Genomic DNA, 16,996 nt, shown 5'->3' with positions numbered 1-16,996 from the left:
TGCTTTTACTCTGACTGCACCAATTCTCAGTTCCTTTAGGAATAGAGCCCACTATCCTGGAATGCTGAAATGGGCAATAAGAAATTGAAACTCATTTTAGCTGTTCTTTTCCAAAGGTATCTTCCAACCCCTCCATCAACATTGACCCAGACAACTACGTTGAAGTGAATGATTTCATCACCCAGATACCCTCTAAAGTGCAGATACAAGATATTACTATGGAGTTACACTGCCCACTGTGTAATGATTGGTTTTGTGATCCACTGATGCTAAGCTGTGGCCACAACTTCTGTCAGTCTTGTATCCAAAACTTTTGGAAGCAGCAAGCAAAAGAAACATTCTGTCCTGAGTGTAAGATGCTATGTCAATACAGCAACTGTACATTTAACCTTGTACTGGAGAAGCTGGTAGAGAAGATTAAGAAGCTACCCCTACTCATGGGCCATCCACAGTGCCCAGAGCATGGAGAGAACCTGAAACTGTTCAGTAAGCCAGACGGGAAACTGATATGCTTTCAATGCAAAGATGCTCGATTGTCTGTGGGGCAGTCTAAAGAATTCCTGCAGATCTCTGATGCTGTCCGTTTCTTCACGGTGGGTGAGCCCTGGGTTTTGAGCAATCTTGAGCAATTCCTTAGGAAGGCTGGGAAAAATCTTTTGTTGGACTTCTTCTCTCTTCCAATACCACCCCTTTATTCAGATGATTAATAGAAAGCTCCGAGTGCTCAGAAAATACAACATATCTTGCAAAGTTCTTTTTCTATAGTTGCCAATTATAGGAAAGCAGTGAAGGAGCTCTGGTCTACTCCCTCAGTCAATCAAATATTTACCCAAACCCTGCCATGACAGCATTCTACTAGACACTGTACAGAATATGGACATATAAGCTACTGCTTTTGCTATAAAAGTCTTGAAATTTAGTCAAGTTTAAAATGAATAAAACAACCAAAGCAATATAAGATAGTCTACTGTTGTGAGCTAAATTTTTGTCACATTTGTAATTCATAAATGTTTAGAATTTCAGAGATTAGAGAAAACTGAAATAGTCAGGGGAGTCATGGTGAAAGAAAGCTTGAACTGGAAAATTATTTGAATTTGTATAGGCAGAAGGAAGAAATGAGTGTTTTAAGTGAGAACAATGCAAGTAAAAGTATAGATAGTGAGAACAGTGTAACTAGAGTAGAAAATATATAGAGCTCTGTTATCTTCTTCAAACCCCTGAAGTTAGCTAATAAGAGGATAAAACTAAGTTTTTCTGCTGCTTGTAATTTTCTTCACAATTTTTGGAAGAGACAGGAATTACAATACAGGGTAAAGGAGACTTCTGTAGCAAGAACTTGCTTTTTTTTCCCCTGACACCCTGGGGCTTTGGAGGAGATGTCCCTTATGGCCCTTTATCTCTCAATTACCTTGTGTTAATTCTATATGGTATTCCCAGGAGGAGCTTACCATCCATCAGGGTCAACTGGAGGCAACCCTGAAGGAACTTCAGTCCCTGAGGAACACGCAGAAAGATGCTATTGCTGCTCACAAGGTGAGGAGCAGGGTAGAGAGATTATGAGATACAACCGGAATATACCCTCCTTGTAACTTCAGCTATGTGGGTGGAAAGGTACCTTTACATACCAGGCACCTTTGAATCAAGGTCTCTAAGATTACTGGCTTTTCTCATCTGATTTGATCTTTCCTAGCTTCCCTAAAACTAAATAAAACTATTGCTTATACTTTCAACTTCACAGGAGCTTAATGGTTAGAGACTTGGCAAATCAGTTCCTAGGTTGGGGGAATAAACTGGGAGTTCTGTTTCTTCATTAATTATTCTGTAGAGGGGTGTCTTCTCTGGCATTTGGCATCTGGAAGAAGAAATATGTACAATGAGGGAAAGAAGAAGGATAGATGGAAATGTCTCACGGGAATCTTGTTCTTGTTGTAAGAGTTCCTAGTTCAGCTATTACAGTCAACATTCATTCATTCAACAAATATTTATTGAGTTGGTCAGTTATTATACTAGACACTATATTCCTACCATGGTGGGAGATAGATGTTAATTAAACAATCCCACCAATAACAATAAAACAACAACTGTGGTAACTACTATAAATTAAAATATAGGGTATATTAGAGCATATAAATGGAGAACCTAATCTAGACTGGGTGTTCTTTGAAGAAGCCACTTATTAAAAATTGAGAATTGAAAGGATAAGTGTTATCCTTAGCCAAGTGAACTGGGTGAGGTGAATATGAAGGAAATTGCCTGGAAAATTTTCTGTGAAGAGGGAAGAGCATATGGAAAAGTTCTGAGACAGGAAGTTAGTTGCTATGTTAAACAGAGAGAAGGCCAATTAAGCTGGATCACGGTAAGCAAGATGAGACTGAAAAGGCAGATAGGGGGCCAATCATGTAGGCCCTTGTAGATAATGTTAGGAATTTTGAACTTCATCCTGTGAATAATGAGAAGTCATTAAAGGGTTTAAATAGGACATGGCTTCATCTCATTTTGAAAGAATCAGTCTGGTAGCTGTGTGGAGTATGGATTGGAGAAAGACAATGACAAGGATAATGGTTAGCAGAGGGCTGCGGCAGTGATCCCAGAGAATGATGATGGCTTGGACTTGAAAGGCAGTAGAGATCAAAAGAAATAAATAGCTTCAGCATATGCTTTGGAAATAAAAATTACCTGCATGTGGTGATTGATTAGATGTGAGAGGTGAGTGATGATATCAAATAGACAGTTGGATATAGGAATCTGGAGCTCAGAAGTTGCTCTAGGATGAAAAGAAGAAGTCAGCATAGAGATTGTATTTAAAGTTGTGAAAGAAGAGGCTATTACCTAGAAAGAGAGTGTAGAATGAGAAGGGGAAAGAGCCCAGGGCAGAATATCAAGTAATCTAATATTTAGAGCTTGGTTAGAGGAGACAGAACCAACAAATAAGACTGAGAGATAGTGGTGAAATAGGTAAAAGGAAAAATGGAAAAGTCTGACCTAGAGGATAGTGAGAGTTAAGACTATTTTAAGAGTGCAATTATAATGATTGACCATAGAATGTAAGCTGGATAATAGGGGACATGAAGAGAGAGAAGCTGATGAATGGAAATGAAGGGGTCAATGAACAGGAAGTTTCAATGAGACCCAATAATTGTTGCAATAGGGGTACCTGAGTAACTGAGCATAAAAAGTAATTTTAGAGATGGTACAATTGCTGGGGATGATAAAATCCTCAATGTGACTAAAAGAACGAGTAGATAAAGGTAAAAATCACTAGAAATGATGATGAGGAACTGAGAAGCCAAGATGTCAGATGGCATACCCATGAGGATGTTGAGGTCACCTAAGAAAAGAGATGCCAGTGTAGCAGTTATCAATTTCAGTGCTTCAGACATTGCCCATCTCTTGCTTCTTCTATATTGTCCTGGCAGCAGGAATGGCATCTCCCCCAGTTCTGATTTCTTAAAAAAGGACAGTTCTTCCAGCCTCATATGGACCCAGTCTAACAGCATCATTTGGTAGATATTGATTTGTACTGCTGGATAAAAGGGAATTATCATTCATTTAAAAATGTTTGATTAACCCCATGGTCTTATTTAATATGGCACTGGTTACCACCTCAGTACTGCAATAGGAACCTAGGATGACTTTTGACTATTTCGTGCTGAACTATTAAACTAGCTGGGAAAGACAGAGTAAGTCTCCCAAAGGGCTCCTTTTAGTACAGCTGAATGTTGATACTCAGCCATTTGCATGCATTTTCCTGTTATAGTATTTCCCAAGTTGTGTGAGTGTTAGTGGTGTGGGCTCCCATCCCCAAGTGTTAATCTCAGTAATTACCATGGTGATGATCATGGAGTTTTCCAGGAAAACAAGCTACATCTGCAGCAACACATCTCCTTGGAGTTTCTAAAGCTGCATCAGTTCCTGCACAGCAAAGAAAAGGACGTTTTAAATGAGCTCCGAGAAGAGGGGAAAGCCTTGAATGAGGAGATGGAGCTGAATCTGAGCCACATTCAAGAACAGTGCCTCCTAGCCAGGGAGATGTTGCTGAGCATCCAGGCACGGATAGAACAGCAGAACTCCTTCGACTTTCTCAAAGTGAGACTCCATACCAACATGACTATGGGTACAATAGAGGGGGAAAGAGGGTTGGAAAGGATGTAGAAGCAGATTTTCCCCTCCAGGAGGGTAAAAAAACTGCTGTAGTGCTTTTAAGATTCCTTGGGAGAAAAGCAGGAGGCTGCTTTTACCTTATACTCAGTTGAAAGCTTTACTTTCACACTTCTAGAAAAGATAATAAAATGCCATTAAAACCAGCATGTTTTAATATTTCTCCATAAAGAAATTTGAAGCTTTATTTCTCAAAAGTAAGAATGTTGCCACCTAAGTTGTATCTTTTACTGGCTCTCGGCAATCATAAATTGACCTGTTTGAAAAGCTGTTGGTCAATTTTTGCTTCTTCACGCTTCACCTCTAAAGTGGCATTGGTTACTACCTCAGTGCTCAGAAGCTTAATTAGCCACAGTAAGGAAAAGTGGCCTTGGGGTTGGAATACCTATTGTGTTCTTCTCCTGAGACTATGTGGTAGTGTAGGTAAAAACAGCTTAACCCTAATTTCTTTCTTGTTCCCTGTAAAAGGGAACTCTAGAAAATCAGAGCAAAGTAAGCCAGTTTATCCTGGGATAGATGAAGGATGAAGATCAGAAAAGGCATATGGAGGATGAGAGGAGTTCGTGGCAATGGGATGGGGACCATCTGCATAGGATCGCAGTTTTGACCATCAAATTCTGGTGGTGGCCAGTATGACCAAAGAAATTTCTGGAGCTGATGAACAGGCGTCTAACCTTTCTATTTCTCCTTTCCTCTCCTAGGACATCACACCTCTCTTGGATAGGTAAGTGTTTCCCTGTGGTATTAATACCCTTCCTTCAGTCCCTGGAGGATGTCTAGGAATAAATGATTTATGTCCCCTGCAGCTTGGAGCAAGGAATGAGGGTGCTGACACCCAGAGAGCTTATCTCCAGAAAGCTGAACCCAGGCCTGTTCAGAGGTCCCATCCAGTATATGATGTGGAGGGAAATGCAGTCCACTCTCTCTCCAGGTATCAGTGGGTAGTAGTTATTTGTTCCTGGGGCTCCCACTTTATGTTTCATCTGTGGGATGTCTTCTGTGGCCCTACATAGTACTTTAGAGTCTGGACAGAGCTGGAGGGGTGAAGTTTAGCCAAAAGAAGGCTAGTTGGTACGACTGAATTTCTTCTCTTACCGTCATCTAAGAATTTATGACTTTGTACTGGTAAACAGAGTCTGTTGCCTGAATTACTTCTCAGCCTATGATTTTGTTTGATTGTTCTATCAAATGTGACAACCAATATTTTAATGTTTTTCTAAAACAGTTATGTAAGTCCCTGAGGCATCTCTGCCCTGGAGGAGGAGGTTACTGTACATACTCATCGTGTGTATGAATACAGTTCCTCTTGTGCTTGATGTTCATAACATGGAGTTATCTCATCTTAGGAGATTGTTTAGAGATCTTAAGTGCTTCAAAAGAAAACCAATTATTTCAATAGATGTGCCTAATAAGAACACTAAGTTTTTGTCATCCTGCAGATACCAAAAAACTGAGCAGGACAAAAGAACACAAATGACATTTCAAGAACATAAAATAAAGTTCTAAATAAAAATCGTTACAGAAATAAAGCTCTAAATAAAGTTTTTTATAGACTTCATATAGACTCATTATTATTTGTAGTTACTGATTTAATGAAAATCACAAGTCTATCCCTGTTAATTTTTCCAGGTAACTGACACTGAAAAAAATCAGTACTGAGGTATAATTAACACAGAATAAAATTCACCAATTGTAAAGTACAATTTGATGAGTTTGATAAATGTATACACTTATGTAAACATCTCCAAAATCAAGATATAGAAAATTTCTGTCATCCCAGAAAGTTCCCACATACTCCTTTGCAGTCAATCCTTTTCTTCTAGCCTCAGCCACTGACACTCACTGATCTACTTTATTTCACTTTAGTTGTCTTTTCTAAAATCTCATATAAGTGGAACCATACATTATGTAGTCTTTTCTGTTTGGCTTTTTTCACTTAGCAAAATGCTTTTTGAGATTCACCTATGTTGTTGCATGTATCAATCACTGTATTTTATGGATACATCACAATTTGCTTATTCATTCACCAACTGATGGACATTTGGGTAGTTTCTAGTTTATGGCTAGTATGAATAAACTTGCCTGAACATTTGTTTACAAATCTTTGTGTTTTAACTTCTTTAGGGTAAATATCTAGTGATGGGATTGCTAGGTTATATGTTAGGTATATGCTTAACTATAAGAAACTATCACATTTTTTTCTTAAGTGGTGGTACCATCTTAATTCCCACCTCCAGTGGATGAGAGTCCTGGTTTCTCCAAATCCTTGCTAAAACTTGATAATATCGATCTTTTTGATTTTTTTAACTCCATCAAAAAAGATATTTTATTGAAGTTCCCAAAACAAATTTGAGAAGTTATGCTGAGTTTAAATTGAAAAAGGCCAAGTTAAAATATGGAAATAAAGTTTTCATTTGGTGGAAGCTGAAACTAATGTATACATTCTAATCAAAGATCTATCCCATGTGACATTTTTCAAGTTTTTAAGAGTCTACCAGGACAAACCCTTCACTGCCTTTACTGCTTTTGCTTTGCTTTCCCCCTTTTCTTTCTTTCGCTTTGCCTTCAGCTTTTTTTTTTTTTTCCCCCTTTGGTCTCTGGTTCATCCATATGGAGTACTGTCCACACTGGTCTAGAAGACTCTTTTTGTTTCTCTTAATATCAATCTCCATTTTTATGTCATTTTTTTCATCTTTCACTACATATCGGGTTTTCTCTTGACAATGTTTGGATACCACCACAGTTTAATTTTACCTTATTTTTTTGAAAGATATATTCCTTCATATAGAATTCTGGGTTAATGGACTTCTTTTCACTAATATAAAAAGTCACTCCATTATTTTCTCACTTGACAGTTTCTGATGTCTATTATCATTTTTATATTCATTTCTCTGTATGTACTATCTCTTTTCTCCTGTAAGATTTACGTTTTTTGTCACTTGTTTCCACCAGTTTGATTATGCTGGGTCTTGGTGTGTTTTCTTTTTATTTATTTAGTTTGTGGTTCATTGAGTTTCTTGGATCAATGGGTTTATTGTTTTCACCAAGTTTGGGAAAATGTCAGCTATTATTTCTTCAAGAGTTTTTTTTACCTATCCACCTTTTCTTCTCTCCTTCTGGAACTCTAATTTTACATATGTTAGACCACCTAAAATTGTCTCGCTTGTCATTGATGTTCAGCATTTTTTAGCCTTTTTTCTTTCTGTGCTTCATTTTGAATAGCTTCTATTGCTATTCAAGTTCTCTCATCTTTTCATCTGCACTGTCTAATCTTCTGTTAATCCTGTTCAAGATGTTTTTCATTTCAGATACATTTCATTTCTTCAAAAAGTTGGGTCTTTTTATATCTTCAGTTTCTTTCCTTACCACGTTCTTGTTTCGTCTACATTCTCATGCAAATGGAAGATATAATAGCTGTTTTAATGTCTTTGTCTGCTAATTCCACCACTATTGTAATTTCTAACATGTTGTTATTGTGTGAGTTTTCTTGAGACTGTAGGTCATATTTTCCTGCTGCTTTGCATGGCTGGTATTTTTTAAAATTTTTAATTGACTTAATTTTTTTAGAATACTTTTAGATTTACAGAAAAATTGAAAAGATAGTACAGAGAGTTCTTGTATACCTCATTCCTAGTTTATATTATTATTATCTTATATTTAGTGTGATACATGATTTTATAATTAATGAGTCAATACTAATACATTACTATTAACTAAAGTCAATAGTTTCTTTAGATTTCCTTATTTTTTTACCTAATGTCATTTTTCTATTCCAGGATCCCATCTAAGGTTCCACATTACATTTAGTTGTCATGTTTCTTTAAGCTCTTCTTGGCTGTGAAAGTTTCTCAGACTTTCCTTGTTTTTTGATGACTTTGACAGTTTTGAGGAATACTGGTCATGTATTTTGTAGGATGCCACATTACTGCAATTTGTCTGATGATTTTCTCATGATAAGACCAGGGTTATGAGTTATTGAGAGGAAGACCACAGAGTTAAAGTGCCATTTTCATCACATCATATCAAGCATACATACTGTCAACATAATTTACGACTGTTGATGCTGGCTTTAATCACCTAGCTGAGGTAGTGTTTGTCAAGTTTCTCCACTGTAAAGTTACTCCCCCCTCCCTTTTCCATACTGTATACTTTGGAAGCAAGTTACTATGTGCAGCCTACACTTAAGGAGTAGGTAGTTATGCTCCCTCCTCCTTGAGGGTGGAGTATCTACATAAATTATTTGGAATTCTGCACGGGAGATTTGTCTCTTCTGGCTGTCAAACATGATCAGTTTTACATTGCTATTTGCTGAATTTTGTTGTAATCCTTTAAGCTCTATGGATTTAACTTTGGCATTTAATGAAGTTATTTGAAATAACTTTGTTCCTTTTGACACTTTAAGCTTTGCTGAGCCTTTAAGCTTTGTTAGAGTCGTTCAAGAGCAGCCTTTAATCTAGGGTTAACTTTGCCAATTTTCTAAGGTATTAACCTTCTGAGTACTCGGTCTGATGTTCTACATACTATAACATTTTTCCATTCTGGCTGACAGGATTGAAAACTATTCCCAGTCTTGTGTGAGCTCTAGAAATTATTAGGCTTACTGCTTTCTGGAGATTTTCTCTCTGGACTTAATGAGTTTCACTGCATGCATGTGGCAATATTCAGCCACAGCCTTGAGGGAATCCCTTTGTAGATGTTTGAAAGTCTATGTACAGCGCCCTCCTCTGTGTTACTCTACCCTGCAAATTCTAGCTGTCTCAGGATCACAGTGTTTTTCTTCTTGTATTCTTTGCCTGTAAAATCAAATTTCACTTTTAGCAATCATTTAAAGCACAAACTGATTTTTTTCTTTTTGGTATAATTTTACATTTAAGAAAATCAAATGGGATTTATTTAATAGATGGCTATTTTAATAATAATGTACCATGGTCAAACGTTGGTAAAATATACTTTATACTTCTTATTTCTAGGCCTTTGCTTACTCTGCAGATTCATATTTTCTTCTTTCCTGCCTTATAAATGAGGCTGTTGCTTTAGGATAGGGGCTGATACTTTTTCTGTAAAGGGTCAGACAGTAAATATTTTAGGCTTTGTGGGCTGTTTGGTCTTTGTTGAAAGTACTTAACTATGCCATTGCAGTGAAAAAGCAACCATGGACAATATGGCTTTTCATGTATTCCAGGGTAGGGAATTGTTTAACTTAAAATATTTTAATATATTTCCTTTAGTTTTATGTGTATTAGTAAAATATCACCAAAGTTCACTCATTCATTCAACACACTCTTCTAGAGGGCCTACTACATGCTAAGCATTAAGTTGGGCTCCAAGGATATGGAAATAAAAGACATAGTTTCTACTCCTCAGGAAAGGCTAGAAGACCAAGTTAGAGTCTGTAGCAACCCTCTAGGTGAAACATTATTAAGATGTAAGCCAGAGGCATGGGAATGGGAATGGAAAATAAAGAATAGATTCTGGGGACAGAATTCGTGGAGCTGAAATACACAGGACAGTAACTGGTGGTAAGGGATAGAGAAAGGTGATGTCAAGGATGGAAATACAGGAGATGCAGATTTTGGAGGGTGCTGATGAGTTCAGTTTTGGCCATGTTGTGTTGACCTACAGGACAACTAAGTGAATATATTCAAATGGGTAATTATTCTAACTGGAGCTTAGGAGAGAGGCCAGGGCTGGAATAATCAATATAGAGTGGGGGTAGCTGAAGCTATTCATGTAAATGAGATTTCCTAAGGAAACTGAGAACATACAATCAAAGAGAGAGCATGTTATAGAGAATAACAACAGATGAAGGTCAATGAAGCCTCAGAAGAGACTGAGGAATTCTGGCAACAGAAATAAAAGAAAAACCAGAAAATGAAGTCCACATGGAATCTAAAACAAAGAGACTGTCAAAGAGAAGGGAATGGTCATTCACGTCAAATGCGAAGATCAATTTAGAAAATGACTGGAAAAGAGATATTTTAAACAACAACTGGTGACTTTGGCAAGGCCAATTTCAAAAGAGTGGAATGAGTAGAAGTTATTGTGTAGGGTTCAGGAGTAATTTGGAATGAGGCAGTAATGAAGTGAATAGATCACTCATTTGAGAAGTTTCACTAAGAAGGGAAGATGTATGAATGGAAAACATGCTGAAGGGAAGTAGCCTGTAGAAAGGCAGAAATCAACAGTATAAAAAAGGGAATAATTGGTGAAGTAGGGAAGAGTGAGAGCTACAGCAGAGAGAGGTATTGACTTTCCACAGTTTCCTCTGAAACTGGAGAGGAGATAAAGATGGTAGAAGTGAACAATTCTGTGGGGTGGGGTTTGCAGTATGAGTGGGAAGAATTGAGGGATTCCTATAAGATGTACTGTAGCTTCTCTGTGAAACAGGAGATGAAGTCTTCTGCCTGGGAGTGAGGAGGGAAGTGGTGGAATAGGGGTTTGAGGTGGGAGCTGAAGGTTTGAAATTGCTGTTGTGAGGAATTGGAGAGGATTTGATTTGGGAAATGTAAGAGTTCTGGGCAGTGCTGATGGCCAAGCATAGAGTGGAAATAATGAATTTGTAGTGGTACCTGTATGCAAAATTGTGTGATTTTCCTCCTGCAATGGTCAGGAATTGGGGTGTTAATGTGAATCGTTGAATAAATCCAAGGTTGGAGAGTTGCATGGCAGATACTGCAGAAATAGCATAAGAGGATAAAAGTGTTGAGGCTATTGGCAACAAAGCTATCACTGCTAACTGTTTAGGGAAGGATTTTAAGCCAGGAAGCAAAGAGAGATAATAAAGAGAGATAGGGGACTAGAGATGTTAATGAAGTCAAGTAATGGTTGTAGGGAGAGATGAGAGTGAGAAAGCTCAAAAAATAAAGAGTATGGCATATCTGAATTGAAGATTTTAGAGAATGAATAGTTCCTGATGACTACAAGATCCAGAATATAGTCATTGATGTGGACAGCTTAGATGTAATGGAGTCAAAAGTCACCAGCAGTAAAGTCAAGGACATGCAAGAATAGAAGAGTAGCTATATCTAAAAGATAGTAAAATCACTTGAGATGATGGGCTGGATTTGGGATAGAGAAGTAAGGTTAACCCAAAGTGCAGGGGGTATAACCAGGAACTTTGTACATAATAGCATCAAATAGAGATAGAGGGAAATATGAAATGGAATGACAAGAGCCTCAAATGAAGAGTGATTGTTTTACATGAGGATGAGGAGTAGAGTATGGGTCTGGAAGTAGCAGTGGTGGCAACCTGATCTCTGGCATCTGAATTTAGAAAATGAATAGTCTCATGAACTTCTGGAAGCTGTTTTTTAGTTAGTTTGTTTTTTGGAAGAACCAGCCAGATTTATGTTAAATTAAGGAGGTGATGAGAGAATTCTGTAAACTGAGGATGCAGGAGAGATAATTAGGGAGGTAGTTCTAAAGGGCAGAGTGGAAAGGGTAGGGTGGGAACAGTGGAAGGATGGGTGAAGGCAGAGGAGGTAAAGAACAGAAGAGTGGGGATAAAAGTACAGTAGAGAATAAATCATTAGAGGAGTCTATATTCTGGGCGTTTATGCCAAGGATAACAGGAATATGAAGCATGGTGAAATTAATTAGTGTCAAGGTTTCAAATGGAACTCTGATTGAAGTTCGTTTATTTGTTTAACAAATAGTTACTTGAATACCTAGGAACAGTTCCAAATTTTGAAGATATATGAGGAAACAAAATAGATATGGTCCCTGCCCTTCTAGAGACTACACTCCAGTGGAAGAGACAATGAACAAGTAAATAATTTCACATAGTGATAACTACTGTGAAGAAAACAAAGCATGGTATACTCAGTAAATAATTATTCATGAGAGAAAATAAAGCAGGATAAGAGTACAAACAGTGATAGACAGATGAACATGCTATTTTAGATAGAATGGCCAGAGAAAACCTCTCTAAGCAAACAGTCCCCTCTCCCTATGTTTTACTGTGGACATTTCTAAACATACTGAAAAGTTTAAAGACTTTTACAATGAACACTCCTACACCTACCTAGATTATATCATTAACATTTTATTGAACTTGCATGAATAAAGGCCTGAATGATGTGAAGGAGTGAACGTATGGGGAAAGAGTGTTTAGGGACAAGGAAAGAAAGTGTAAAGTCTCTGAAGTAGGAATGAGCTTAGTATGTTCAAGGAACGGCCAAAAGGCAAAGGTGGTTGGACCAAACTAAATGGGGTGAGGGGGTGGTAAGCGGTGGGAAATGAGGTCAGAGAAGTGGGTACATCATGTATGTCTTGTTTGCTTTGTAAGGACTCTGGATTTTACCTTGGGTGATGGGAAGCATAAGAGCATTTTGAGTAGGAGAACTGGATGATCTCATTTGTGTTATGGGCAGAATAGGCTGCAGACAGGCAAGAATGGAAACAGAACAGTTAAAAAGCTATTGCAGTAGTTTTAAGCCAGTGGTATTTGTGGAAGTTATCTGTCTATATATTCTGAGTAGGCTCAGAATATATTTTAAATGTGGAGCTGACAGAACTTACTGTTGGATTGAACATGGCATAAGAAGAAAAGAGGGGATGCAAAGCTGACTCCTAGGAATCCTCAAATCCAAGGCCAGCTGAGCTAGCTGGAGGTGTCAGAGGTTTGGTGATGAGAGCAGACTGTGGTTCTTAAAAGGTTGGCAGGAATTCTTTATGATACCTCCAAAGAAATCCTAGTTCTCACACTGGAAAAGTAACAACCCAAAGTGGATGAGGATCTGTGTGAGAGAGAAGATTCAGCCTATATGGGAAATTTTCAGGATTCTTCAAAGCCTCTTGTTAGAAAGAAAAAATCCTTGGGATGATGAAAAAGATTCAGGCTTTTCTGAGAAGAGAGAGATAGACTGGATTGATCTTGCTTCCAAGTATAAGTAAATCCATTAACAACAAATGTATGCATATTTGTATCTGTGTCCATGATGTGAACATACAATAGTTTTTGTGTTTCCTGTATCAATTTTTTTTTTTTTTTTTTGCGGTATGCGGGCCTCTCACCGCCGTGGCCTCTCCTGTTGCGGAGCACAGGCTCTGGACGCGCATGCTCAGCGGCTCACAGGCCCAGCGGCTCCGCGGCACGTGGGATCCTCCCGGACCGGGGCACGAACCCGTGTCCCCTGCATTGGCAGGCAGACTCCCAACCACTGCGCCACCAGGGAAGCCCTCCTGTATCAAATTTCGTGCCAAGGTTCAATTATCTCACATCTAGAATTTGTGTCATCTTCTTGCTGATATGCTTCCAATCTCTCTTCATTTAGAAATTCTTTTTTATACTGCTGCCCATTGATTTGTCTAAACCAATACTTGTCAAATTACCTGTGATAAAGGACCAGTTTTTAAAACTGATATATTTGTAGAATACGATATAAATTAATTACTTGAAAAAGTAGAATTAAAATAACAAAGATTACAAAGTGCAAGCCCAGTTTTTTAACAAAATCAACTGACAAAATTACTCTGTCAGAATTCTATGAAAGTTTCTAAGAGCTTACTCTCAATTCTGTACTATCCTGTCACAGACTGGCAGTTACACAGTTTGTGAACCACATTCTGATTATCAGTGGCATCAACCATTCCAGACCTCAAAAGTTCCAGTGTCTATTAAACCAAATGTAAACTTATCACCATTGTCCTCTAAATTCTGTGCCAGTTAGCTCAGTCTCACCTGCTTCTAACGGGCAAGCCTTTATCTTCTCTCTCATGCAAGCTACTGTTTTTAACTCATTCCTTTTTTGCCTTTTTTTACCCAAAGCATCCTGATACATCTCATAGATGTTACATCAAAACTAAAATGCTTATTGCCCTTAGAAAGCTTTCCTAGGACCCACTTACCTAATCTTTACCCTTTCAGCATTTGTATTTTCTTATATTTATTAGAACAGATTTATCTTATTTGCATTTTTATTAGAGTATAATAATTGCTTCAGAGTAAAGTCTGATTTTTACCACAAATATAAAAATGTCTAGAATATAGCCACATGGATATCAAAACAATATAAAGTATATAAGTAATTACCTGCCTGTCTAAGAGTATATGGCATGGGGAGATAAAGCACTGGTATCTATGTAAATATTATCTATGGGAACCTGCATTCATCCCTTTTCTCCCATGCCCTGCTTTCTCTTATTTTCTTACTAGGCCTATCTCCATTAACTCTGGACCCTAAAACTGCTCACCCAAATCTAGTGCTCTCCAAAAACCGAACCAGTGTGTGGCATGGTGACATTAAGCAGGTAATGCCTGATGATCCAGAGAGGTTTGACTCAAGTGTGGCTGTGCTGGGCTCAAAAGGCTTCACATCTGGAAGGTGGTACTGGGAAGTAGAGGTAGCAAAGAAGACAAAATGGACAGTTGGAGTCGTCAGAGAATCCATCCTTCGGAAGGGCAGCTGTCCTCTAACTCCTGAGCAAGGATTCTGGCTTTTAAGACTAAGGAACCAAACTGATCTAAAGGCTCTGGATTTGCCTTCCTGTAGTCTGAAACTGACTAACAACCTCAACAAGGTGGGCATATACCTGGATTATGAGGGAGGGCAGGTATCCTTCTACAATGCTAAAACTATGACTCACATTTACACCTTCAGTAGCACCTTCATGGAGAAACTTTATCCCTACTTCTGCCCTTGCCTTAATGATGGTGGAGAGAATAAAGAACCATTGCATATCTTACATCCACAGTAATTTGTCATACTATTGTATAAATTCAGAGCATTATTAAAGAGGTATTGAAATAGTTTACCAGTCTCACTGGTTTCTCTTCCCAATTTATGGGGAACTCTGGAATAATGAAAAGAGGATTCACAAATTGAATTCTGTTCTCACTGTTCTAAGTGGATTTCACTGGAGCTTTTCAAGCTGTCATTCTAACTCTCTGGGGTCTACTATGACACAGGAGCCATTCTCATGAGCATGATCATCATCCTATTATAACTGGAGCAAAATGCAACTTGAGTTTGTGATGCTCAGGAACCCTTTTCAAACGTGCTCAGAAATTCTATCATACTGTCCTTATTCTCCAACATGACTCAATAGATTAATTTTTAGATGTGTGCTCTTCTTCCTATTTAATTATCTTTTAATATACGTTTTGCAACACATTTATTTTCTGGAACTTGTTACTGTAATTAAAAAAAAATTGTTCCAGAGATTTAAAGAATAAAATGTTCTGGGCTAGTTTATAATCTTGTCTTGAATTCTCTCAAGATACTTTTTAGTCCAGCGAATCTCTGACTCTTTCTCAGTCCCTTTTTCTTGCTTTACCTACCTATGGAGCACTTGTTTTTCTGTATTCAAACACATTTAAGTATTTCCATTTACTTTTGACTATATCCTTTTAGTCATTCCTGCCGATAATTTAAACACCCATATATTTCATCTTGTCCTCTCCAATATACTCATCCTCTAGCTTGTTCCTTCTTTCTAAGCCTAAACTTCTTAGGCTTATTGATCTCAGCAGTACCCTTGATGAACCACCCCTATTTCCTTTCCTTTGGAAGTCCCATCTAACTGGGCTTCATGTTCTATGTCTGACAGGTTTTTTGGGAGAGATGGGGGGCAGGGGTGCAGTACTTAGGACCTGCAGCATGGCCCTCTAAAATTACAATTAGCACAGCTCTTTGGGCAGGATAAAAGCCCTCTATCCTATCTGTCATAGTGGGAAGGATACATACAACTACAGGTAATATTCGTGTAGTGTTGGTATATACAATATACATACATTTATAGCTGCTGATTTGGGCAAACAGCCATGACATGTTATGGCTACATTTAAGAAATTACCTTTTTTTTAAAAAAATGAATTCATTTTAACTGGAATGTAATAAGGACCTATTTTGTGCCTGGAGCCTTGCTAGATGTTTCGAAGGATATAAAAGAAGCATAAAAAGAAAAAAAAAGGTTCATCTGGGGGATATAAAAGAAATTCAAGTGCCTGGACCCCACCTAAGACCAATTAAATAAAAATCTCTAGCAGATGGGGCCTAGGCATTAGTAGTTTGTAAAAGCTTACTAACGTGTGGCTAGGGCAGGGAACCACTGAACTAAAGGAACATGATTTCTCTCCTTTTTTAATCTTAAAAAAAATTCAAACATAGAGGAAAAATTCCATATTTATATGATAACTCCCATATACTCTCCACCTACATTATCAGTTATTAACATTTTGCTAAATTTTCTTAGTCTCTCTCCCCCACATCCACCCTATATGATTTTGTGTGTGAGTATAATTATTACTAATGTTATTTTTGCTGAACTACTTTAGATTAAGTTGCAGGCATTACAATTCTTATTCCTAAATACATCAGCAAGTATCTTCTAAGAACCAAGGTATTCTCTTACATAATCACAGTACTAAATTATCAAATTCAGAAAATTTAACATGAACACAATACTACTTACTAGCTAATATACAGTCCATATAAATAAATAAGTAAATAATTCTAACGGTGGGATTTTAGGCACTGTAAAATTTCAAGTAATGTGACAAAGAATTTGGGAGAAAGAAGAGGGTCTAGTTAAGTCATAGACAGAATTCTAGATAACTGATATCTAAAGTCTGTCCTTGGGGACAGACAAGTGCTACAGAGTTCAAAGAAAGGGGAGGTCAATATTTACCAGAATAGGAGAAAATTCTAAGGAAAAGATTGATTAAGTTGGACATAATGAAAGATGAGTAGGAATGAATATAAATTCTAATCTAGATTTGGAAAATATACTTCTTAAAAATGAATGTTTTGTAGTGATGGTTGCATAGCTATATAAATATACTAGAAATAAATGAACTGTAAACTTATAATGGGCAACTTTTTGAGATGTAAATTAT

The 16,996-nt window shown here is 37.6% G+C and overlaps 1 protein-coding gene across 1 annotated transcript; it reads left to right on the top strand.

Moving 5' to 3' along the window:
• The first annotated feature begins 203 nt into the window (after positions 1 to 203).
• Positions 204 to 14,911, top strand: TRIM69 (tripartite motif containing 69). The gene is made up of 6 exons (XM_024118340.2): positions 204 to 593; positions 1,438 to 1,533; positions 3,853 to 4,086; positions 4,860 to 4,882; positions 4,965 to 5,089; positions 14,315 to 14,911. Exons 1-6 carry the CDS (start codon positions 219 to 221, stop codon positions 14,854 to 14,856), a joined length of 1,395 nt encoding a protein of 464 aa, XP_023974108.1. The 5' UTR covers positions 204 to 218; the 3' UTR covers positions 14,857 to 14,911.
• Positions 14,912 to 16,996: the final 2,085 nt, after the last annotated feature.

The sequence above is a fragment of the Physeter macrocephalus genome, chromosome 11 (genome assembly GCF_002837175.3).
Source record: "Physeter macrocephalus isolate SW-GA chromosome 11, ASM283717v5, whole genome shotgun sequence".
Lineage (NCBI taxonomy): Eukaryota > Metazoa > Chordata > Mammalia > Artiodactyla > Physeteridae > Physeter > Physeter macrocephalus.
Note: the sequence above shows the minus strand (reverse complement) of the source record. Positions and strands in the feature narration are given on the sequence as shown.

Bases quoted from the DNA above. Each gene is read 5' to 3' on its own strand.
- TRIM69 (XM_024118340.2), top strand. From the start codon at position 219: ATGGAGTTACACTGCCCACTGTGTAATGATTGGTTTTGTGATCCACTG. The intron at 594-1,437 runs GTGGGTGAGCCC...TGGTATTCCCAG, and splicing joins ATGCTGTCCGTTTCTTCACG to GAGGAGCTTACCATCCATCA. The intron at 4,087-4,859 runs GTGAGACTCCAT...TTCCTCTCCTAG, and splicing joins ACTCCTTCGACTTTCTCAAA to GACATCACACCTCTCTTGGA.